Here is a 25735-nt window from a genome sequence, read left to right on the forward strand (position 1 = left end):
GCAGAGGGGCCGCCGGCCCGGCCCCGCCCCGCCTTGGCGCGGCCCCCGCGGCCGCCAATGGGCGGCAGGAGGCGGGGCCCGGCCGCACGACTTAACGGGGCCCGGCGGGGAGCTCTGCCCAGGTGCGCGCTCGCGCTGGGGGGAGGGGGTGGCACCCCCGGGGGCGCGCGGCGCGGCCGAGGCGGGGGGCTGGTGGTGGGGCGGGGGTTTGCGGGCTGGGGCACCTTCGGAAACATCCCGTGTCCCCTGTGAGAGCCCCAGCCTCGGCGGGGGGGCGGGAGGGGGAAGGGGTTGGCGTCAAAAAGTTCTTAAAATCCTTAGAAAAAAAACTTTAAAAAATTCTAAAAAAATAATAATTAACCCCCCCATACTATTAAATCATAAATCCGAGCGGCAAAAAAAGCCCTAAAGCCTTTTCAGCGGCGGGGAAGGGGCCCCAGGTGCTGCAGGCCTGGAGGGGGTCCCTGGCCGGGTGCCTGTGGCCCAGCCGAGGCCCTGGCCTGGGCGTTTCCAGGTGCCGGTGGGCCCGGCCGCGTCCTGCCTCCCCCCGGGCCCGGCACCGCAGGGCTGAGTTTGCGGGAGCAGGGAAGAGGCCTGGCGCTGAGGGGTCTGCTGTCCCCCTCTGTCCCCCAGCAGCGTCCCCGGTTGGCTGCCTGGGGGGGCTGTGGGGCCCTGTTGGGGCACCCAAATGGGAATTGGGCTTTGTCCAGCCTGGAAGTGCCCCCCAGCCTCCCTGCAGCGGTGGGGTGACCTTCCTATTTTCTGCAGAGCACCCTGGCTTGTGAAGCGATACCCGGTTAAATTGGAATTGAAGCAGGACAGTGCCAGCTCCTCCTGCCCTCCGAAAGGCACTCTTGGGCTCGCTCTAGCAAACCAGTCCAGAGAGTGAACTGGGAGCTGGGGCTTGCTGCCTGGCTGTGGCTCACTGGCAGAGAGAACTGCCCCTGGCTTCTGCAGGCCTCCTGCTAAAACCAGCCCCCACCCATCCACACTGGTTTAAAGCAGACCAAAACACCTGCTTTTGCATTCGCTTTCCTGTGCTTCTGTCTTTAACTCTCCTGTTTTCTAGCTCCTAGCCTGTAAAAGCTAGAAACTTTCTGTGCGTGAAATAAAAGGGGAGGAACTGCCATTTTGTCGCATTTCCAGAAGCTGTCCTGATACTGCCAGATACCATCAGCCCCGCAGCAAAACCACAAAGACCAATAAGGCAAGTCTTGTGGCATACACACATGCCAACAAACACAGCCCCTGCCCCAGAGGGTTTACCCACTTCACTACTCACAAACTCTCTCCCCAAGCTTGACAGGGCAAGCGTCAAGGCTGCAGGTAAGCATCGGCGCCAACAGCAGCAGCCTAAAAACTTAGAAAATGGTGTGGGAGGAAACTAGTCCTAAAAATATCAGTCGCTGGTGAGTGCCTGGGAGGGAGCTGTGCCGCCGAGTCACCCGCTGCTTCACATTTTGCCTCTCGCCTTTCGTAGGCTTTGCTTCTGTCTGGTGCTGAGCTCTGCCACCGCGCCAGGCTAACAGACTCCTGTGTCTGCACAGGGCTCACCCGCTGACTCTGCCCTCTCAGGAAAGATGGGAAAGGGCTACAAGGTGGTGGTTTGTGGAATGGCTTCAGTGGGAAAGACTGCGATTTTGGAACAGCTTCTCTATGGAAAGCATACTGTTGGTGAGGTATTTTTCTTTCGGGGGGGTGGGTGTGTGTGTGATTGTTTCCTTTTCCAGCATCTTGTTCTGTGTGGGCCCAAAAAAGCCCAAGGACTATGAACACAGAGGTGAAGCAGGAAATTAATGTGGTTCTGTTGTATCTCTGGGCAGTTCTTGAAATTCATGGTCCCTTACATACTGATATTTAAAAGAGGCTTATATAAAAACCCTTTCCGTGATGTTCCTAGTTACAAAATAAGCGAATGTTTAGAAAGAAACAAACACAGAAAGTAGGTGATGTGCTTGCTGTCTGTTTACCTAAGAAATATCTCATTCCCTGAAAGATGCTGTAGATGCCTGAAAAATAAATAGATGTCACATGATGAGTGGAGAGACTGTTTTGACTTTTGTTCCGTCTTCTTAAAGCTTTATTTTGCTTGGCTTTGGCAAGTGTTTAATCAAAGTGCTGGAAAGAAAACCAGCTCAGCTTTAGGTCCCAAGTTCTGTGCTAAGCTTCAAGGGCCAAGCTTCTCGGGTCTCAGAGAAGTCCTACTGCGGAAAATGGACTTGAGAGAGGAGCATGGGATGTCTGAGACTTGCTGTGCACAAGAGAAAGGGAATGAAGGCAAAGCTGGCTTGTTTCCCTCTGTTTCCACATGACTTGGCGTTGAGAGGAAGGGCAGTGATCTGCAGGCTGACAAATTATTCCTGCCCCACCCAGAAACAGGGGGTGGCACCAGAGGTGAATCTTGGGGCTTTGAGAGAAGACGTCTAGTCAATCTGTATCTTTTCCTTGGGCTGATGAATTACATGTTGGGGTGAGTTTCAGGATAACCACTAGGATTTCTAGAACGATGCTTTGCACGCACTGTGCCTTTAAAATGCGTGGATGGGAGGAATTTGCTGGCAAAGCGTGATACAGAACTGCATGCTAATACCCTTGTTTAAAAGGAGGATTTCCTCTAATGTTGCAGCAACATCTGTTTCCAGCATCTACCGAGCCCTGTGCACGTAGCCCTGTGTAGCTTTCAGTGTGAAGGCTGCAAAACCTGCAGGCTGAAGGTTTTCCCCTTTGCCACTGACCTGCCTTGCACTGGGCTGGGTGCTTGTCGGAGACACCCGAGCAGCATGAGGAAGGCCACGTTACTTAAATCGTATTGCCTTGCATTACTTCCTGCCCCGAGCTCCTATTAGTGATCCAGGCAGGAAGGATATTTGAGTGTTGCTGATCAGAGGAGCTATTTATGGAGCCAGCCATGTACACGATTATACAACGTCATGGGTACTGGCTGACATAACCAGAGGGAGGCCCCTTGCCTGGGGTTTAGCTGCCTGTGTCCCCCTGTTGCTCCCAAATGCTCTGCTCCAGCTCAGCCAGTGCACAACATAGACTTTTTCCCCCTTCTCTTAGAAAGATCAGTTTTCCTTTCCTGCAGCTCTGCTCTCATTTTTCAGCGTTAAGCTTAAGGGAGCGGCTGATAGCGGAGGGGCAGGGCAAGGGGAGAAAGGAAGAAGGTAGCCTCCTGTTATCTATGATTTTGGTCAAGTCTTATTGCCAGGACATTTGAGAAAGAGGGCAAATAGCAGAGTCAAGATCAGAGCATGGAGAGGGCTCATATGGAGCCACTGCAGCCCTAAGGGACAAGCACCCATGGCCTAGTGCTTTTGGTATCACCCACCTGTGCCATCAGGCATGTTTTGGGGGATGGACGGATACACTGGTGTTTCTGGCAGTCCCACTGAGCGGTCACTGTCCTCCCTGCCTTTTCCTCAGCCCACAGGCAGTTCTGGCAGAGGGTGCCTGAAATATGGTTTGGTGAAAATAGTTCCCAGAAGATCTTTAGTTACTGCTCCAGCCTGTATTGGTTTAACTCTCAGACTGTGGAGGCAGGACACCACTGTGAGGGCCTCGTTGGGCAAGGACAGAGTTTGAGAAATGGTGAGTCTTTGAGTGCTCCTTAGTTGAGCTGCTTTAAAATGCACAGTCCCGTTGCTGGTGCTGCTGTTGTAGTGGTGGCCCCTCCACGCTTAAAACATGATTACCGAATCTCAGTCCTCGTTTCCTAAAGCTTGCGAGCTCCAACAAGCTGACATGTACATCTTGGCTGCTGGCCTTTTTGGCAGGAGGCGAAAAGGACTAGTGTGTTTGCTGAAAGCCTGTCTGTTCAGAGCCAACCAGCAAGGCAACTCACTTGGTACGGCAACACGGACACAAGCTGTTTCAAAACCTGTGCTTCCTGACTGACGTCAGGAGCAGCTCTGCGGCTGGTCTGAGGGCCGGGAAGCCAAGGGGAGGACTGCCAAGCCAACACACAGAGTTTCTCCATTCCTGATGGCATCTACATCCACCTCCTAGTGACAAGAGGAGTGCTCGAACTTGGTTGTAGGCTTAGAGCACAAGCACATCCCCTGAGATGTCCCAGCCACTGACACAGGGGTCTCCTCCTGGCTGTAAATCAGCCATGAGTCTATATCAGTGCTCATGTACCTCCTGTTGACTTTCCTGTAAAAAGGAGTGGTAGCACAGCTGCTATCAGGGAAGTGCTTAGTGTCCTTGGAGGTTTCACACTGCTATATAAAGCCCTCGGCTTTGAGCCTGTGCTCTTGGCTGTGTGTTTGGTGATGGTGCTTTAAACCCAGTTGTCCTGTTTCTTTTCCTCGAAAAATGTGCACCTTCAGCTCTCCCTGGCTTAGTGTGGATGAAGTCCCTAAATGCTGCCATCGCTTGCATGGTCAGCAGCTAACGCTGTTGCAAAGCCACTCAGACTGCTTGAGGTCAAAGAGGAAAAAAAGTACTTGAGAGGGAGGAATACCCCCCAAAATGGAATATGTGTGTCCCTGGAGCATGTGAGCAACAATGTGCGGTACTGGGCTTTGTGCTAGGCTTTAAAACTGCAAGAGGGGCTGTTTGCCTCATGCATTTAGGATGAGAAAGGAGAGGGCAAAAAGGTGAGAGATGCTATCAGAGCCATGTAAAGTAACGTATGTATTCCATGGCAGCCTCTCTGGCTAAACTGCTTACAAGGAATCAGAGAAAACCTGAAAGGAGATGTTTGAAATTGGTGCACACTTAGCTTTGAGTCGTGTAGGGACCATATTGCTGTAGTCAGGCCAAGCAGTTGTTAAGGCTTGCACGTATGTATGTGTCTGCCTGGTAGCTGGGATGATCTCTCTTTTTGTGGCTTCAGTGTTGTCTTTGTCCAAATACTCCATGTTCTCTTGCGCTCCTGAAGAAAGAGGGGCCAGTCCTTACTCCTTGGTCATGAAACAGGTCCTTGACTGGCACTATTGCCCTGCTAAATACCTGTGGTACCTGGCACTGCTTGGTCTGAGCTCTCTTGAGAAGGCTAACAGGAGAGCCGTTGGCTGAACTTTGGCACAGGACATGTCTGTGAAGGGGATAGCTATTTTTCCTTAAACAGTGTCCCTGTTCAGTGATGGTGCAGAAAGGAGTCTTCCTTCTGCCTTTAAGAAATCTCTGGCCTTTCAACCTATGGTAAAGCTTATCAACTCAACAGGAGGAGATGAGAACTCTTCCTGGAGAAAACACGATTTTCCTTACCTCTGCCTCCTGGCTGTGTAAATAGCTAGTATGGTCAGGTTATTCACAAGCAGCTACTTCAAATCATCTTACCAGCTAGGAATGAAAACACCATATATTACTGTGGTAGAACCCATAATGAGGGAATTTGCCTCGCTTGGTCTCAGTTGGAGGGGTTTAGTGTTTTGGCTTTCACCGCTCCAAAGATGTGGAGGCTAATTAACCAAACTATGCTTTCTTACATCTTTGTTTTTAAAATCAAAACTACCTCCTGATACAGCTGCAGTGATGTTTGCATTTTAGGAATGGATGAAAATGGAGCTGGATGTATGCAACTGAGGGTCACAACCATAGCTACTGGTTTGGTGGCACCTGTACTTAACTAGCAGCTAAATCTAAATAGACCAGCTCCTGTTGAGGCCTGTCTAGCTCTTCTCTGAGCCGGGGGTCCTCTGATATGCTGTCATTTGATATCTAAGTAAGCAAAGCTTATTATCCTGCAGTTTACAAACATAAGGGATAGCAGGCTTTAGGAGGTCTTTGCTACGTTTCTGCTGGAGAGAAGGAAGGAGAGATTACATAGGAGATCTTCAGAAGTACTCAAGATGACACAAAATTTGCACTGCATTTATGTTCAAGACTCACTTGGGAACTTCTGAAATTCCATCCATCTTGAAATTTTGCTTTATTTGGGTATTTGCAATATCTCTGTCTTGCCTAGCCTGAGTGTGCAGTATTCATTAGTATATTGAGCTTTATCTTTTCCTTGCTGGGAAACCACCAGGGGTAGAAACGCCACATAATTTATAACTGAGGCTTCCCCTTGCAGTTGCTTTGTGGCAGCCAGCAGTCAGTAACAAAGACAAAGACATTTCTGCCTCTCCCAAGACTTGCGCCAGCTAAGCAGGTGCTAGAGAATGGCATCAATCTCCTGTCTATTCCTCCTTTCCGTCCCTAACTTTTTTTCATCTTTAGTTTCCAAAAAAGCCATGAGATCATTCACTGTCTTGTTAGTTCTCCTTTCCTCCCATAGCTTCTGAACCTGAAAGCTGGTTCCATGTGCCCGTTCACCTGTCTCACAGCAGTAGATATCTCAAAATATGTTTCCGGAAATTTAGAAAAACTGGTATCAGGAAAGAGACGAAAGGCCCACGAGGAAAACCTAATTGAGCTGGCAGCAGTCTGCAGGGCAGTAACTCCCCAGTCCCAGCTGCCCTTGCCCACCCACGTAGCGAAGGTGGGAGGACGCCTGGGCATGCCAGTGAAGGAAAGGAGAACCAGGATCCTTGTGACAGGGAGGATGGGATGGTGCCAGACAGCTTCCTAGGACACTAGGCTTTCCTGACTCGTTTTGCCACTTGTACAACTTGCCCGGTGTGTGTTTGAATGGAGACTGGGCAGGTGCTTGAATGGGATTGTACTAACAAGAAGTGTAAATATCGTTGTCAGCAAGATGTGGCTGGCACACGGTCTGATCTTTAGAAGCAGGGCCCAGAATAAGGTGATACAGGTATGTCTAAAAATTATCTGTGTGTGCTTAGGAATCTGTTTGCATATACTCCCTCCCCCAATGTACACAGGTGAAATTTCACCTCTGGAATCTGACACCGATGCATAAATTTCAGCTCCTGCCAAAGTACCCCCCCATTTCACATCAAAATTTGTTGCTCTATTCTGCTGACTTAAGTTCCAGGCCTTAATTTTTCCTTCTTGTTTTCGAGTAGGATATTAAAAGACATAATTTTCACTGCTACTTTTAATGCCATTAGGAAGAGACTGTCACAGGAGAACGTGACATATTAAACACTGTTGAATTACAGTGCAGCATTTAGATGGTAAAAACCTGTACAACGTTATTCATTGCTTTCTAAAAAGAAGACTTAAGTACTTATGGTTCATTCCTTCTTGCCAAAGTACTATTTACTGATGCTAGGTATTTCCTTGACCTGTCTGTACAACGCAATGAGGCAGAACAAGAATATAGTGCTGTATCTATACAAGAAAGCTATATCCAGGTAGGGCTCTGTTACTACTTCTGTCTTTAAAAATGCCTTTGTAACACATTCTCCAACCACACAGAATACATTTGCGCTTCCTCTTTTTATTAACCTTTGTTTTGCCCTTCTGCTCTTAGTTTTGCTCCCACATATTAGCATGGCTATATTTGGAGGCAAGATAAATTAATTTGTTGCAAACCTAATAAGAGTTTGATCTATGAAGACTGCACAGAGAGGGGCAAAAAGAACAGCTTGTGCCACTTTCCTGCACAGGAATGCCGCATACATCATGGGAAACCATCAGCGTGGGTGGAATGCTTTAGCTTGTTTGTCAATGTGAAGTATTTTGAATAGTGTCATTGAATATAGCAAAATCCTTATTTTCACAGGCCAGATAATCCCTTGTGTTTTCTTAAACAATGCACTAATATGGTCTCTTTTTGGCAGACAAAGAGAATAATGCAGGACTCATTACTGTAGCCCTGCAACGACAAACAATTCATGTATATAGGAGTGCAGTGGAGGCAAAAATGTGGCTTGCAGAGGTTTTATATGAATACTTAAAACTGACTCTGAAAGTGGCCCAGCTACACTATACATAGTTTGTTGGGACCTGTAACCTTATGCACCTGCATCTAGGGCGAACACAAAGCTAAGGTGATCTATGTGTTTTCAGGTTTAGCTTGGAAAAAAATTGTTTTAATTAGTACAAAGTAAGCTGTCTTGAATTACTTCATGATTACCATGGGGAGAGGAAGGAGCAGATAGTTACCATGGAGCAGGTGGTATAGATATGAAAGCTTGTTACCTTGTGCCTGCTCTTACCTTGCAGTAAACGAGCTTGCTCCCATTAGCATATCTGAATCATTTTAAATCCCTAAGGGATAGAAAAAGCTCACTGTGTGTTTGAGTAAATACAGCATGCAACTTTGCTTACATGCAAACACCCCCTTCCTCTTCTGGCTTGATTTCACTTGTTGGTTAGTTGTACCACCATTACACATTCATTTCCAGAATTATTCCTTTGGCTCCTGTTTCTGCCGTATGATCCAGCTTAGTATGAAGCAAAGGAGTAGGCTCAAGATGTTTGTACTTGACTATCTGGTGTTCTTTGGCTCTTCTTCCGAAAGGGTACGTTCGGGCAGGCCCGTTTGCAGCATGTTTGGCACAGAACTGGTACACTGGGTGGCTGGAGTTTGGGAAACCTGGGGGAAGAGCTGTATAGCTCATCCTGTCCTGAATGTGCATGTTGTATAGATCAATTTTACAGGCATAATCATGTGCTCGCATATTATATGGCTGTATTTATGCAGTGTCACTATTGTAAATAGCTGGTGGGGTGGTGATCTGTGGATACAGCGCTTCATGGGGATGTCAGGCAAGGTTGAGTCCAGGTCAAGTCACTCTGGAAAACATGCACTGAAAGCTGTTGTGGGGTAAAATTGTGCTGTACTGCAAATAATTCTTATAGCTGTGCTGTACTTAACACCAGCTGAACTTTTCTGCTTGTTCTAAAACAGGCTTAGAAGAGGGTGCCACAATGGAAGATGTGTATTTGGCGTCGGTGGAAACAGACCGAGGCGTGAAGGAACAGTTACGGCTTTATGACACCAGGGGTCTGCAGGAGGGGGTAGAATTGCCAAAACACTATTTCTCTGTTGCTGATGGCTTCATTCTCGTGTACTCTGTGACCAGCCTCGAAGCTTTCCAAAGAGTCGAACTGCTCAAAAAGGAGCTCGACGTCTTTAGAGACAAAAAGGAGGTAAATGCACAGTGCCTGAACTGCTTAGCTTATCGCTGTATCAGTGATAAGAAGTTAAGGTTGCAAAGCATAGATCTTGTTTCTATAAAACTTGCATACAAAGGAAAAGGAACATACCCTCAGCCTTGGGCAATCCAGCAAAAGGAGGCTTTCTCGTGCTGGGGAGGCCTAATTCACATGCTGTGCAGGTCATACAAAAGAATGTGGGTTTTTTTTTCCTCCTTACTTCCACTACTCAGCTAAAATTCAGTTAGCTGAATGCACCAGCCAGGACACTTACGACTAATAAAACATATGGTCTACAGCAGTGCAGTTCATATGTTTTTTTTAGATATTGTACACGGGAAGTCAAGTGCATAGAATAATATAACGAAGGGCATTATCTTTGTTTGCTTTGTATTCATGTATTTGATGGCTTACAAACTAGTGTAATTGACAATGGGTCTCCCAGACATTAGTCAATTGGCAAAGCAGCTTTAATGTATTTTAACAACCATATTGAATCAATTCAATTGTGTGAAATGACTGCTCTATTTTCCCTTAGAAAGCAGCTAGTGTTTTCAGCTGACAGTGTTCCAGCTTAGCTAAACAAATATAACTTGCATGTGGCATTAGCATTATGGCTTTTCCTACAGTATCTTTATATTCTTGAGTAGTTTTCCCAGTTCAATGTCTTTAGCCTACAGCTTTCCAAATGTCTGTTTTATGCTGTTTAAAAAAAAAATAAAATACGTGAAAAATTAATTGGATAATGGTAGGGAGAGACTTTCCAAAAATGTAACTTGTTTAGTACCAACAGCACATAGGGTGGTGAAGGAATGCAGCTCCAAGTTTGACAGCAGCTGAATGTGCAGTCACAGGAGAGGTATGTTAGCTGGTGTAAGCTGCAGACTGTCACGTATATCAGGGATACAGGAGTCAGCCATAACTCCCCTGCAGGGCAAGGAAAGGTGGACAAGCAGGAAATTTTTCCCAGGCGCTGTGTTTTGTGAGGGCCCAGATTTCTTTACAGCATGTTGTAATGCAGAGAGGGAGTCGCAGCCCCAGCAGGATCTGCGTCCCTCTCTTCTGCGTTGCCTGCCAGAACTCTTTTCTCTCATTCAGGTATTTTGGAAAACGACCAATTTGCTTATCCTCTGGGAAGGCATAAAGTTGTGATCTTGACTGAGGATAACGTAGTCAAAAAAGTGGTGCCCACAATAAGCTAGATATTTTATTGCTGTGATTTCTAGTCCTTATAAAATAGGCTTTGAAGCATAGAAGGTGAGGAGTCCTACCTTAACATAAGAACAGCAGACTTAAAGTATGGGCTCTGCTAGAACGCACCCTTAACTGAATTAGGGATGTCTCTCCACACATGGTGCTTCTGAGCTGGCAGAACTTCACCTTGTTGAGTTGCACAGTCCGCTCTTGTGTGGCAGATGACAGAAAGCACTGATGGCTGATTCCTTGCCTCCGCTGGCTGTGGGGGCTCTCCAGCACGCACCTTAAAGCCTGGCCAAATTTTATACTAAATAGAGGTTGTGTTCTCTCATACTGACAGAGCTTAACCATAGGCAGAATTCAGTTGGAGCATGTGGTAAATGCATATGAAGATTATGGTTTCTTTCAAAGCCTTCACAGAGGTGAAAAAAAAAATTTCCAAACACCCCAGGCTGCTATAGAAAAGAAAGGAAGTCTCAGACCCCACAGGAACAGGACAAACATCTCTAGCTGGAAAGAAACAGAAGACATCCTGGAGTTAGCCTGATGAACAGGAAAGAGCAAGCAGGTGTGGCCACAACAAAACCCCCAAATCATCAGCAAGGGAAGACTTTATCACTTGATCTTTGTCAAGTGACTAGTGTAGAGATGAGACCAGAGCTTGACTAAGGACCTTGAACTATAAATACAGGCATGGTTTCCCCTAAGAGCTGATGGTGGTAAAACATTTTTAGAAAATCGTTAACTTAAAATAAGCAGGAGCAGTAACTCTACGTGGCCAGCACTACCTTCAGCACCTCCTGGAACTGGGGAGGCCACTAAGCTCAGCCACACTGTACTTGATAGATCCTTACAACTCAAGATCTGCCTTGATACAGCAGTGCTGCTCTAGTGAGCTAACCAGCTGCTCTTGAATCTGCTACTGAGAGGGAAGTCCTGGTGCTTACCAGACCCTTTCAGTGACAGAGGACTGTCCGCTTAAGTCCTAGTGGCTTACCCTGCCTGTGGGGGCTGGCAGAGGGCCACACAGCCCGGCAGCCTGCCCAGGCTGCCTTGTGGCAGGCTTGGCTTTCTTTGTATTGTGGACTAGGGCTTGGGAAGAAGCAAGCTGGGCAAAATCCACAGCTGTGTGCTCCAGCCTTTCTCCGCTGCCATGCATTTTTTCATCTCTCAAGCATCCGCTGCTGTGACCTATTCAGATGTCACGCTCTTATCATTTGTCTAGGGCAGCTCAATTGCCAAATACATGGAGAATAGGGCTGTTTAACTTTGGTTTTCTTGGCAATCGGAGGGAGAAGGGGAGGTCTTGCATATCCTATAATTAAAACCAGTTCCCAGCCCACAAGTAGATGAGGCTAATTCAAATCCCAGACCCTGATCTTCCAAACTACTTGCAGCTTACCTGTGCCAGTGCTAAGTTAAAGAACAGGTCTGAACTGTGTTGCTACTTGCCCGCTGTTTAAAAACATTGTGAGTGGTGAATTCTTTCAGTGTAAAGCTCACCCTTTCGTTTTGTTTGTAGGTAACTGTTATTGTCTTGGGAAACAAAACTGACCTCCTGGACCAAAGGCAAGTGGAAACAGAAGCAGCACAGCAATGGGCAAGAGCTGAGAAAGTGAGACTGTGGGAAGTGACTGTGACAGATCGGAAAACACTGCTTGAGCCCTTCACCTTCTTAGCTAGCAAACTCTCCCAATCCCAGAACAAATCAGCATTTCCCTTGCCTGGAAGGAAGAGCAAAGGGAATAACTGTGATAACTAAGCTACTTTAGCATCGTCTGCTGCTGCTAGGTCACAGCCTAAGTCCTCTCTGTGCCATTTGCTTCTCACAGTTTCACTTAAAGCAATAATCTCATTCAGCAATAAAATCAGCAAGCTTATGGCTAAGAGGTATCCTTCCTTCTCGTGGACTTGGCTTGCAAAAGTCACTGTTGGTAAAAGCCTTAAAAAGCACTTCATGAGACAAGTTATCTTCCAGTAAGGGTTATGGAGGAGGGAGGGACAGGTGGATGCCTCTCTAGCAGGGGCTTTGACTATGCCTAGATAGAACCATGCTGAGGGACAAATCAACAAGTTTATCATCAAGCAATCCCCCTGCAATCTATAGCCTCTAGTCACAGGTAGTACTAGCTGCAGTAAAGCATTCAATTTGGAGAGAGGCTATGTTTGAAACTGCAACAGTCCTTTTACCTTTACCTTAAACAGGGCCACAGGGCTTTTTGATGCTGCAGGAGGCTGAGGTCAGTGTGTTGTTGCAGGAGAAGGGTCTGAGGTAGGAGGAATAACTACCAGCAGAACTAGCTGCTGAAGTTCTGCTAGTGTCTGGAAGAAGAAGAAGAAAAAAAAATAATCTTGTGGGAGATACTGGAACAGGTCTACCCCAACGTGAAGCCTGTCAGCAATGTCTGGCAAGTAATGCTTTTAGCTCAGGAATTTATTTGTACAAGCCAGAAAAGCTCTCAGAGCACTCATTAATTTAACTGCGACCTGAAGGACAACATAGCTGTACATGGTTTTGTTCCAGCATGTCCAGTACAAATCAGTCACATTCACGTAGGTGATAATTTTACTGAGGAATTATACAGAGCAGTTTTGTATGCAGGAGGTACTGCCCGGGCTCTGCTTAGCGCATCGCGTACTCCTCCTACCCAGCTGTTCGGCCAAGCTGCAGGAATCCACCCTTGGCGCGAAGCTACAGGCCAGGTAACAACTGGGACGAAGTGCTGTACTACTTTGTGAGAGGGGGCAAGGGAGTGCGGGAGGCTGCCTTTTGGGAACACCCCCACGGCAAATGCCCAGAAATACCTGTACAAATGGCCTCGGTCTTAATACACCACACCTTGTCCAGCAGCACAAGCACCACTGTACGTGCTGTATTTGACTCTCCATGCTGGTAAACCTGTCCTGCAGGCAGCTGCTGTCTGTCCTAGCTCAGCCTGTCAGTAAACTAAACAAAATTGGAAATAGAGGGACAGAATGAGCAGCCGTTCCCAGAGGGAGCGGTGAGCTTTTGGCCTCTGACAACCTCTTACACTAATTGATACTAGATTTTCTTTATATTTGAAGACAAGAGCAGGGAAAGGGAGTTAAATGAAGTACCCAGTTCCCTCATTTTCCACTACATTAATGTTGTTTTGAACAAATATTGAGAATTTCACTGTGAGTCAGCAAAACCACGACCAGTATTTGCACTGTCACACCATAACTGCTAAATAGTAAGTGTGCTTAATGAACACAATTACACCGTGTGCTTATAGCATTGCTCTTCCTGAACACCGACAACTAACGTCTGTCAGCATTACTAATGGCAGAGCAGTACAATTCACTAAGAATTAAGCAGGTATTCCTACCTTTATAATGAAGGTAGACGAAACTGTTTATGTGCTTTGCTCAACGTAGTTTGGATTGCTGTGGCCGAGGAGTAAGATAAGAGAGCAATTACGAATGAGCAAGCTCTTGTAATGCCCTGCTAGAAACAATTCTGTTTCCATTGCAACACTGCAGCTGAGTAAGCACTATAGCACGACCTCCCCCAGCCTAGCTAGTAGTAGTCATTGTCCCCAGCGATGCTGCAGAACACTCCCTCCTCGCTCACTTCCTACCACACACGTGTACTCAAGGCTTCTCCCTGCCACTGAAGGCTCCACAGCTGCTTGCGTGCTTGGGAAGTGGGGGTGATTTCCGAGCAGAAGTGGTTCAACTCCTTGCTACGACTTCTCATCAAGGAATTGGTCACGCTCCTCCTCTTCAGGTCTGCAGAACCTTTCTAGAAAGGACTCAATTCAGCATTGGATTAATCAAAACAAGCAAAGACCTCTGCTAACCACACATTGTGGCTGAAGCTGACCCTTGAGCCAAAGGAGTGCAGGCTGACAAGTCACAATTAACTTAAAATGCTTTGAGATGGAAGGAACAGAGATGACCGGTTCCTGCCCACTTCTGCACCCAGACTCTGTGCCAGTTCCACTGCCCAAACTGATGCCGTGGCTGCCAGAGCCATGTTGTACGAGAGCAGCTTGCTCGTTTGCTCCCCTGGACATTCAGGAATTGACCGTGTTTTAAGAAAGGCAAGAGGAAAGGCGATATTCGAAATGACTGTGGCCATTTTCCCAAACAGGTTACATAAAGGCAAACACATTGATTTGGTTAAATTCATTAGAAGTTAGTTTAGATCATTTTGGGCATTCACATCAACAAGCACCACCCACTGTTTTCTTTCATAAGCTTATTCTGAGGCTTTTTAAGCACTCATATCAATTGTCTTTTCTAAATACCATAGTAATTTATTGATGAGTGATGAAAAATGTAGCATCTCCTCTGCAAACAATCTACACATGGTAGCTGGTACGGAGTAAAAATGAAACTCACTGTAGTACAGTTTTACATAGGGTTAATGAGTAAAGTACAGGGTATAATGCAGTAGCTAAAGGGCAGAACATGTATTTTGTTCTTACTATTCCGCTGACTCAAAACCTGTCCTAGGTCACTGGGCTCACTTACCTACTAACAAAGCTAGATAGTCCCTGCACAAGATCATGATGAAAAAAATATTTTAAAAAAAAAAAGTTAGTAAATGGAACTATCTCTCTTTGTTCCTCTTAAAACTTCTACCCTGCTGAATGAACACTGTGCAGGTCGGTCACCCCAGATCAGCTCCCTCCCTGCTGCCAACTACAGCGCGCTTGGCATGCCCCGCTAGCACGAAGCAAGGAGATGACACGAACCTGCTGCGGTTAAGCCGTGTACCTCCTCTCTCAGTAGAGGACAGGAGGAAACGGTTAGCAGAGATGCTCCTGGTGCGATGTAGCTCTAAACCAACAGTTTTCTTAGGCTGAGCCAAACAGCTGAGGGAGCTCGTACACCAAAACATGCGTTGTGTCAAAAGGTTCAGCAGATGAGGCTCAGGTACTGCTACCCACAGCCACCCAGCGAAGGAAGGTTACCTCTAACAGAGATTACTTTGGACCAAGTTAGGTTTGATCTATAAATAGGAAGAGAAGTATATAAAGAAGATATTTACAAAATTTATTTTGAAGTACCAAAACGAATCTGAGGCTGCAGATGACCTCGTATCACTCAGAAGAATGTCGCAAGGTGACACTTGCCATGTGAAAATGAATCTGTACTTCCGGCCTCTACCTCAAGGGAGTGGACAAAAATGCCCTATCCACAGCTAACCGCCCCGTTGCTACACACCTCAGTGTAAACACCATGTCTCTAGGAGATAATCTTTGTAGGTAGTTAAAGGATCTAGAGATTAAGTCTTCTTTACTCTCCTTTAAGGTGTCTTCTTGCTAGCTTACCAGGACGTGATCCTTTCTCCTCTTCCAAATAGGAATAGACCACTCCATCAGAAAACCCATGAAGATACTCTCTTCTTCCTTTTGCCTCCTACCTGTTTCCCTTCCCTTCTCTTACACTTTTTCAGCTGTACTTTCAAATAACATGACAGTCCTGAAAAGGCAATGCTGTGAAAACTTAAAACTAAAAAGTAACTAGCATGAGCTGTGTGGCAGGCTACCTCCTCGAGGGCCATGCCAGCCTGTGCTACACTTAAGACAGTAAATGGCTGAAGAAGTCTTTATGCTGTCATTCATTCATTGTACGCTTGTCCAGAAGCGTCTTCCCAAAACAGCAGCAGTCAGAGCACTCACCTGCAGATCTCCATTGTCCTTGTCCAAACCGTAATCCTCAAAGCGTACTGGGAGACATTGTTCTGGCAAAATGACAAAGCAAGGCACTAAGCAGAAATCTTTTCTTCTTTTTTTTTTTTTTTTTTTTTTTTAAACATCTTTTTATTAGCACAGTAACAAATGCAGACTTAAGTAGCCCACAACATACAACCAATCCACTGAGTGACTCCTACTCCACGCCTTACAGTTAAACAGCTTAAGGTATTTCACTACAGGTTTCCGTAAGTCCTGATTAAACCCTTTATTCTTTTCACAAAGATAGATTGGCTTATAAAATAATACATTAACTACTTCTCATTTCATATATGACGCCATATATCCACCTCTCCGTATCACAGATCATGAGATGACAGTCTTTAAAAAGGATTTGTTAAATACCAGTGTGCCCTCCATAAGGGAAAACAATCCCAACATCTTTTTACAAAAAAAACCCAAACAACAAAACCAACGGGAAAAAAAAAACCAAACCAAACCAAACACCCAACCCAGAACAAAATACCCCCCCCAACCCCAAAACATAACAAAAAGCAAAAACAGTGTGTAGAGTCTTGAAAGGACTTTTACATAAATGTCAACATATGTACCTGTACAAAATTAAGCTGTTTTAATCTTTTACATATTGCAAGCAAACTGAAAACCAAAGAAGTCTAAGAAGTTTACATTCTTCTCGGTACTATATGTGAGCTAATATTGCTGAACTAATTACAGTCTTAAAATATGCTATTCCCAATCCTAGCTGTCTACTGTAGCAAGATACCTTAAGTTACAACAACAAAATCTTAGGAAATAAAAGACTGAATAAAATCTGTTATAGAAATACCCTACTCTTTACCAGCACCCTCCCTCCCCCCACCCCTTCAAAATCATAAGCAGCTCTTTCCATCACAGACGAATAATGTAAGAGTTTGACGAAAATCCAATTTATGTAGCGTATCTTTTGGTCCATTGTCTGGCCATTCTGTCATGCTCTGCTCTGTTAGTCATATACTGAGTGGCAATACTTCCAACCAGGGGGTCAGCTGAAAAGGAAACACTCATTTCAGACAAGTTACCGAATAAAAACTTAAAGCTGAAGTGTGAATTTAATATAAAGGAATTGCACATGTAAAGTACATTGCAGCAATCGAAAAATACTGAATTGATAGTCTGTATCTTCACTGATTTGTGTGTATTTATGGTGATGCACTAATCTATTACTAATAAAGAGTGAAATGCCACTTAAAGTTTTAAGGAGTTTAAAAGGCAACAATCCAATAGCCATATTTTGCATTACGGAGGACTTCGCTGATTCACACATTACAGGCTTATTTTACCCCTTCTAAAAGTGCCTGCGACATACTCATCGCTAAGTGTTCTTGTGGCCGTATAAATCTGCCTTCTAGGAAAGACCAGATCTCAAGGAGAGGTTTTATTTTTCCAAAAAGTTTATTTTTATTATACATAATATAGTGTGAAAGGAATCTGGTGCTTCTCTCCTCTTCAGACCCATACAGAAATACGACCTGTGAAATTGATTTTGGAAACCAAGGCATATTCCTTGTAAACTGGTAAACTCGTAAACTGGTGTGGTGGGTTAGAGGAGCAGCAAGGACCACTTGCGGCATAGTTGGTCGCTGGTTTTAAGTGGATGATGGAAAGTAAAAGGCTAATCCCCTTGCTTTCAGAATGACGTTTGTGGCTCTTCTAGCTCTGTTACTGAATTACTACAGTCCTACAGACCAGCAAAGCACGCTTAACCCTTACCCAAAACCAGAGCTGGCTGGGAAGGGGAAAGAGCTTTCATGTGCAGGAGGAGGACCGCTGCTTCCCCCGTGGGTCAGCCCGAGGGGCAGTGACCAGCAGGCAGGTAGGGTGCATCACCCCCACCACCTCCAGCCCCTCTCCGGCTACCTTGGAAAGGGAAACACGCTGCGCTGGAGGCCAGAGCTGGCCAAAGCCAACGGGATGAGATCAGAGTCACCTTACTTGGGTGCCGGGAGGGGTGCAAGGCAGCAGGGGACTTACCCGGGTTGCAGTCTGTGAGGAGGGAGCAGATGGAGAGGAGAACTTTAGAAATGGTTAACGCTGGACTCCAGTTGTCTTTTAAAATGTCCAGGCAGATGACGCCTTGGCTGTTAATGTTACAGTGGTAGATTCTTGTCCGAAACGTTACCTGCAAGAAACGGGCGTTAGCAGGCGCGCTGGGCTGGCGCACGCAGCGTGCTGCAGCCACGGGCAGCAACAGCCCGAGCCCTGCGCGCCGCCGGCCGGGGGCTGCCCGGGCCGCCACCGCCCCCTGGCGGCCTCCGTCGGGAGCGCACCGGCCCCGCAGCCCGGCGGGCTGGGAACGGCGGCGCTGGCCACCGGTGGTTCCAGGGTGAAACGACGGATCCAGCCCCCCCCCCCGCGTCCTCGGCGCCAAAGGCAAACCCAAAAGAGCTTCATCTGAAATGTAATAAGAAATAAAAGTCCGCCCGCCGTGCCAGGTGACGGCACGGGTGTCCCATCCCAAAGGTGGGTGACTTCGGGGAGCCCCGCGGGGAATCACTCCGGCCCCCGCAGGGGCTCGCGGCTGTCAACACATTCACCGCCTCCCCGCGAAACAACGGCCGGTTCCCAGCCTGGGGCGCTTACGGTCACCGTGAAACCCAGGTTGAGGTTGTTTTTTTAAAAATTTTTAAATTATAATTTCTATTTTTTTTTTTTGCTTTATTTTTTTTTTTTTTATCTTTTTGCTCACAGTGGCAAAGGGTCCTGGGGCTTTAACACGAAGCCCTTTTCTTCTGCTGGGCTCCCAAGGACTTTTTAAAATCCCCCAGGCAGGCAGGCCGGGGCACTTGGAATCGCGACTCCCATCGCTCCTGAGAGCTCAGCGATCGGGGGAGCTGGTTGGATTTTATTATCTTCCGATCTGGGAGATGTGAGTGAGCCGGGCAGCTTGCCACAGAAGTTATCCGAAAGGGAAACAAAAGCACCACGAGACGTTTTCAGGAGCAGACAATGTGACCTGCAGAAAGGCCTTACTCTGACTCACTGGTTGAACAGGGACAACAAATTTGGTGGAATTTGCATGGATTAAGATTATCTGCATGAATAAAGGCTGGCGGGTTCATGCCCTAAATCCTCAGAATTTGTCAGCTCTCCACACCCACAAATTTTATTGTCTGTTTATAGGTCACAGGGGTATTTGCAAAACACACTCGGTAACTGTGTGGTATGACAAGAACACACTAGTGCTTTCTCTCAAGACAAGACCAGCCCACACATTAAACTTGCCAGCCAACCCTCATTTTTTCTACTGCCTTTCTGATGCAAAAATTTTGCCTGTGCCCCTCCCTCTCACAGGTTCGGGGAGCAGGCACAGGGTGGGGTGACACAGCTACGAAACCCCAGTGCCGTGCAGCGTCGCTCCCAATGCACAGAGCACACGGGCTATTTTCACGCTTGCAAAAGCAGTTTCTTGTCATACAGGAGCCACCCACAGCGCACGCTTCGAGAGACTTTCTGCTTTGTTCCTTGTAAGCTGTTTTGATTGTAGATTAAAACAGGAAGCAAACAAACAAAAACCCCCAAATCCCTACACTTTTGCACATTACATGTGGGAATAGCAAAATGACTGCAGGAAAGGGGAGATGTGCCCCCCTCCCACACCTTCAGCAACAAGCTGCAACTCCAAAATCAAGAACACCTGCGGCTTTCAACCCAGGGAACCTTGGAGGTACAGCAGGTCAGAAAACAAAACGACCCGTTTCCCAGATCATCTAATCCTCTGAGGAGAAGCAGCAATGGCTCCCTACAGTCATGTGGAAGCCCATCAGCCTGAGCAGAGGGTAGATCTGACACTGTGGTACCTGTCCCAGCTCATGCTGTTTAGGGGAGAACAGAAGTTTATGGCATTTGCAGCTGCTGGCAATGGCTCTGCCTTGGGATCTTCAGTCCAGCCCCACTGCTCATTCAGTATTTCTCTATCTGACCTGCAGCTTTGGTCTCCTTCCAAGAAGACTTCTACACGCAGGTGAAGTAATAATTTTAACAGATTAAACGCTTCCAGAAGGGGAAGCATGGAGTATTTCCAAGCTGATACAATAAGGACCAAATTAACAGAAAGGCCAAGAGTTCTAATTTGTTAAGACAAAGTTGTTAATTCTGATTCTGAGCACAAAAGCTAAATACTCTGTAGGCTGTCTCTCAGTCCAGTTGACTAATAACTGATATCAAAGCATGAATCCTGCTTGCCTTTAAGAACAAGACCTACTTTTTAATTATTATTCATGGAGGAGGAGAAAAAAAAAAAAAAGAGAGAGAGAAAAACAACTCCCATGTATTTGCAGAGCAGCCTGGTTCCTTAAGAAACCTTAAGGTATAATCCTTAAGGGTTACAGCCATGGCATCAAAAGCAGTTTTCTCCACTTAGAGAAGCTCTACCTAACCAAAGCACTGTGGGAAAAATACAAATTTGTTTTCGCTTAAGCAGCAAGTCAGAACTGGGATGGTGTTAAGACACACGTAGTCCAGCTGTTTGCCATTTAGAATTTTTGCTGATGGTACAAAAGCCAGTCATGCAGGGAAACCAAATGAAGCTGGGAGAGGGGGAGGAACTGGAGGCCAACTTAAAAACAACCCAATAGTTAAAGTAAATGTTCATTACACTGTAAGGGGAGGGGCAAGTGTCACAAACCTAGCAGATTCAGACCAAAACCAAGAGAAACTGAGTTACTTGGAAGGTAGTACAATGTATTCAGGGTCAAAAGAACAGCCTGTGGAATAGCAGAAAAATACAGTGTAACTGAATGATCCTCTGGAAACGTCCCACCTGAGATTACACTGCTGCAGTAACTACACAGAGTTAAGCACAGCTTTTGAAAAGACATAAAAGCAGCTAATCTCAGCCTTACCCCAAAGTGATAGCAGAGGTTAATTTACACAAGCTGCAAAATGGGAGTGGGGGGAAGGAAGCGGTTAGAGGTTATTAATACAAATGATCAAAGCACACACCAAGTCACCACAGCTACTGTTTTCACCTCAATAAATGAAATCTACCCCAACTACAATGTAACTCTTGGGAAAACCTCCGTTGTAATAGTACAGAAGAATAGCAATCAGCTCGAGGACTAAGTATTGGACTCTTAAATTCTAATTATACTTGTTCATCGGATTCTCCCGAATCCAGGTCCACCTAGCATGTGCCTAACACAACTACTGTCTGAAACAAAGGCAAACCCAGAATATCACAGAAAATGAGAAAATGTAAAAGCAGAGAACAGATTAACATCTTCCAAGTACAGTATGAAATGCTCCGTAAATGCAAAAGAACTCCATTATACATATTTAGGACAGGACAGAGAGTATCTGTCCCTGTATCAGATTTCTCCCACTGAAGTTCCTGGTACTGTGCAATGCATTTCCAAGTAAAATTTCAAGCTCTTAATTCTCCATCCTCAAGTACAGCAGTGCAGTCCCTCTCTATATCCTTCCAGGGATTTAATACCACTTCCAGCACAGTCTTCCAAGCTCTCCTATAGCAACACCCTCCCCCCAAAAGTTTGCTCCAACATACTGAATCTAACCCTCAGCTGGAGTCAGACCCAGTCCTCAAAGGCTGCCCTTGTATATCCTTCACCACATCTCCAGGATGCTCATCAGCCACACAGACATGTCAGCAGTGGCTGTGCCCCAACACCTTCTCACGCATATTGCTAAGGGCTGGTAAGCCCACCAGGATGGCCAGTTTCACCTCACTTTACTTAACAAAGTAAAACCTTTAATGACATTTCACTTTCAAGTTATGAAATGTGTTCTACTATAGACACTTCACCATGGGGCAGCCCCCAACAGGGACTGTCCTTGTGAGAATTACCAAGGATTCAAAGCAGCAGCAGAGGTTCTTCCCCTGGTCTTGTAAGGCTTACCGAGAAGATTCAAGGAAAACTAGTCCTTTCACTCTAGAGAGCTTAATCTTTACAGAGGTCAAGGCTTCTGAAATGACCTTCACCCACTCTACTGCTCTACCAGTGCTTATCATCAAAATGATACACTGGGTTTTGTTACAACTATCTGTTTCTTTATTTCTTGCCCTAAAAGACAAATACAGGAAGGCTATGGGGTGAGTACATTAGTCCTACCACTTCCAGATGACCCACAAACAATATTTATCAGTCACTGCAAGCAGCTGGACAATCTGAAATCAACAAATTAGCAGGAATAAAGCAGGAGCCATATGATATTTATGTTTTCCACACCATCATTTATTAATACTACCACAGGTGTTAACACAGGAGCTGCTATAAGTCTTTGGTTCTCAGCAAAAGAAATGTCCTTCATTTAAACCTTAAGTACCCAAGTAGCGCAAGTGCATTCTATTAGAGCACTACTATGCTTTCTCCTGTATTCCATGTCAATGTGACTGAAGCTGTGTGTATTTTATTTCCGTACATATATGTGGTTTGTAAACCGATTTGGACTCTGCTAGATGAAAGATTCATTGTAAATGCAACTCTGCTACAATACAGTGAATCTCCACTAAACTAGTCTTTTAAGGCCTCACTAAGTGGTGCCTGTTTTCTTTTCGTCTGGGTGAGGGTTTACATCCAAAGATAAAGGCAAAGAGATCCCTGTCAGAAGCGCCGAGCAGAAAGCAGGGCTGAGCTGGAACAAAACTGTATCTCTGGTTCTGCGTCAGGGAACTTGGCATACGTGGCTGTCTCAATGCCACTGATAGTTACATTACAGTCCTGTAAAGCATCAGGCTGGGTAAGCCTGGGACGATAAATGCTTCTGACTGTAGCATAGAAAGCAAAGGTGTAGTAAAGCACACACGGAAAGGTAAAAGCTCCCTCTTTAAATACTTACTGGGCTCATGACATAAGATATTGCATATAGTTGGATGGACAATAAATTCTCCAATGCAAACTAATTAAACCAAAATAATGAAAGACTATGCTGCACTGAATTAAATTCTAACACAAGACAACCATCTGTGCTGCCAGAGAGCCTCCAAAGAGGGATGGACAGGTGTCAGCAGGAAATCACTGGAAATGTCCCAAGGTAGAACATGCTGCTTGTGAACGGGAGCCCTAGCTTAAGGGTAGAATTTAAGGTCCTGTTGAGAATACCAGAAACCCTGAAGTTATGCTAGCAGGAACAGTCAAACAGTTTTCTTAATTTGGGAAGCTTGTATTAATTTGCCCGATGTGACAAAGTCTGGTATGGCAAGTCCTTTCTACTGCAGACTAGACCAAGGCCTGAAGGCGGGGCAGTCACTGGCATTTATCTCATCAATGCAATGACTTTTAAGTCAAAAACATGCAATAAATGCCTTCAGATACAAGGCAAACACGAAGTGTATACAACAACCACCTCTTCTTGTAACGCAGTACTCTTCCTCTGGCCAAGTATGTGAACCGCAAGATAACATTCACCTGCACCGGTATTTGCCTTGTAGCATTGAAAAACAGCAATACTGGAATGTAAGAAGAGCTCCACAAATATAACACACCTACGGAAAAAGTTTGTTACTGTCCAAGTAGGTGAACACCACAAGTACCCAACAAAACTGAAAGACTAAATACTACTTTAGCGGCCAAAACACACGTAACTGTTACGTTTATGGTAACTGAGTCGTTTGAGAAACAAGTATTTGTATCCTTTCTCCTCCCCTCAAGGTTATTTACTTTTCAGTTTCTCAGTCCTGTCCCAATGCTTGCATTAATTACTTAGGACTTCTTATAAACAGAAGTAGGGAAAAAGAAAACAAGCTCTAAAACAGTGATCGAGAGGATTGGAAAAGCTGTTAACATTAGCTAACAGAAACCAACACAATGTCTGAAATGAGCTTAAGCTTGTTCTCAAAGAGAGCGGCTTTCAAATGGGCTGCACGCCATTAACACATCGTCTGTTGAGTGTTCATGACTTAGGACAGCAGCAACGGTCTCTTACCTTTGGAGGCTTGAAAGGATATTCTGGTGTAAATGTGATGTCAAGGAAGAAAACACCTCCCTCATAGACTGAACCTGGAGGTCCTAGAATGGTTGATCTCCATTCGTAGATGTTGTCACCTTTGGGGCCAGCACTAAGAGATAAAAAAAACCCAAATGGTTTAAGAACATTACTACAGTTAAAATAAATATCATGTCTTACATTCTTCAGGTATGACATGGAAGGAAGTTTTCAGTGTTAGAATTCATATACCACCTGAAGTAAAGACAGGGATTAAAAGTAGATTAAATGCTTCCAAAACCTTGGAGATCTCACCTGGACTTATCAGTGTTCCAGACTGCTCTGAGAAGCTGAGAAGCTAGAGGTGGGGTATGGCTTTCTGCTTCTCTTTCCTGATTGTTACAACAGCAGTATTGCCCAGAACTACTCTTAAACGTGCTACACAATCTCTACACAACAGGAAAGCTAAGTTTCAAAGAACAATTTCCTACTTACTTCAGAAATGGCTCTCCCAGCTCAGCCTTAATAAAACTGTGCCACATCAAAGGCCATATTAAAATCAAGGACTTTTATTAATCTTGTGTGCTCTTTAAAATCAAAACATATTCCTGTATTATTGCTAAACCAAGACTCACGGTATAACTGAAGGAAGGCAAATGCACAATAATACTCTTAAATGTAAAAATTTCCTACACTTTTATTATTTTGCTGCACTGATTTCTAAAACAACACCACATGAAGTCATCTTCTTGTATGGTGGAACTGCTTTTGTAAGAGGAATTAAAATCGCTATATCAAATTAAAACAGTGCTTTCTCAAATCAGCTTTATCTAATTCTAGATTCTCCCTCACCTGCCAGCAGCTCACCAAGAACAGTATAAACTAAAGGTGCTGTGGAACACCAATATCTGCTTGTTGAAAATTAGTTTTACTGAGATCCTCAGCCAGTTGTATTCTGTAGCGTGCCATATGTCACTGAGTATTTCAAAGTACAGCTCAACCTATAAAGCCATTAATGGTTTAGGACTCCATTGCTGCCTCTTTCTGTGTTGCTACAGTAGTATTTCATCTGTAAGGTGCCAGAGCTGAAAACTCCCTTTGCATAAAGGGAGGTGCTGACACAGCTTTTTTCCATCACGGATGTGCTATGACTCTGGAAATCTCTTCTCCCCTTGTTCTGTAAGGGGACAGAATTTAACATCCCTAATATAGCGAAAACAGCCTTCACCTTCTTTCCCCATTCTTTTGATAAAGCTAATATAAGACAGAAGGATAAAAAAAAGCTCTTTTCATACCATAACACTGATGGAGCAGTATTACCTGAGAGGGAAGGCAATCCAATAAATTCAACATACACACGACAATATGCATTTGATAAATGTGAAGGGAACCAGAGTAATTGCTAGGTGTTAGTAACAGTGTTACAAATAGAAATACAATTACAAAACCATAAATTCTCAACATAACAACAGTGATCAGAGACATGCTTTTTTCCTCTGCTCTTTGCAGTACTGTTGAACAATTCTTGACAGCAGGGGAATCAACAGAGAGAAAGGGAGTTAATTCTGTTATCAAACCTAAAATTTTATTTTCATATTAAACTAAAAAATAAAGAGTTCACAACACGTTGGTGCTAAATAGTTCAACAACAGCAAAGCTATGACTAAAAGCATGCTTCCAGGGGAAGGAAAGCATACGAGAAAGTAAGGGGAGACCAGTTCTCTGCCAAGCGAAGCACCAGCCACAAGGGAAAGATTTCTCTCCTCAGACCACAAAACCCCGTGCAGCTCAAGATCAGTACTAAATTAAAGTCATTCCATGCTGAACACTACTGGCATCCCACTCCACTTAATGACTTGTCCCTGTCCTATGCAGGTCTATATATTTGGGCACTCAGTACTCTCCAGCTACCACTTGTGCATCAGACTGGAAGAGCATTGTATTTCGACAGGAAGCTCTACCTCTTGCAAGAC

General features: G+C 45.3%; 2 protein-coding genes across 3 annotated transcripts in view; one reads left to right on the forward strand and one right to left on the reverse strand.

The window, feature by feature from the left end:
- The first annotated feature begins 32 nt into the window (after positions 1-32).
- NKIRAS1 (NFKB inhibitor interacting Ras like 1) lies at positions 33-12042 on the forward strand. Of its 2 annotated transcripts, none has more exons than XM_040589374.1 (4): positions 33-122; positions 1481-1674; positions 8711-8952; positions 11678-12042. In XM_040589374.1, the coding sequence occupies exons 2-4, from the start codon at positions 1581-1583 to the stop codon at positions 11915-11917; spliced, it is 576 nt and encodes a 191-aa protein (XP_040445308.1). In that variant the 5' UTR covers positions 33-122; positions 1481-1580; the 3' UTR covers positions 11918-12042. The 2 variants fall into 2 exon arrangements, with proteins under 2 accessions (XP_040445308.1, XP_040445309.1); XM_040589375.1 differs by having other exon boundaries at positions 49-122; positions 1548-1674.
- A 4032-nt stretch (positions 12043-16074) lies between these two features.
- The window catches only part of LOC121087972 (ubiquitin-conjugating enzyme E2 E1), a gene marked incomplete at its 5' end in the record, with an annotated part of 44552 nt that continues 34891 nt past the window's right edge, over positions 16075-25735 (reverse strand). Inside the window, 3 exons of the mRNA XM_040593534.1 lie at positions 16075-16867; positions 17853-18000; positions 23763-23895. Coding sequence (XP_040449468.1) covers positions 16770-16867; positions 17853-18000; positions 23763-23895 — 379 coding nt within the window. The remainder of the gene's footprint in view (positions 16868-17852; positions 18001-23762; positions 23896-25735) is intronic.

This window comes from Falco naumanni, chromosome 4 (assembly GCF_017639655.2).
Source record: "Falco naumanni isolate bFalNau1 chromosome 4, bFalNau1.pat, whole genome shotgun sequence".
Taxonomy (NCBI): Eukaryota; Metazoa; Chordata; class Aves; order Falconiformes; family Falconidae; genus Falco; species Falco naumanni.

What these genes read in the sequence shown, in the direction of transcription:
- NKIRAS1 (XM_040589374.1), top strand. Translation starts at nt 1,581, where the DNA reads ATGGGAAAGGGCTACAAGGTGGTGGTTTGTGGAATGGCTTCAGTGGGA. An exon ending in CTATGGAAAGCATACTGTTG is followed by an intron (nt 1,675 to 8,710) that starts GTGAGGTATTTT and finishes GTTCTAAAACAG; the next exon opens with GCTTAGAAGAGGGTGCCACA. An exon ending in TCTTTAGAGACAAAAAGGAG is followed by an intron (nt 8,953 to 11,677) that starts GTAAATGCACAG and finishes TTTTGTTTGTAG; the next exon opens with GTAACTGTTATTGTCTTGGG.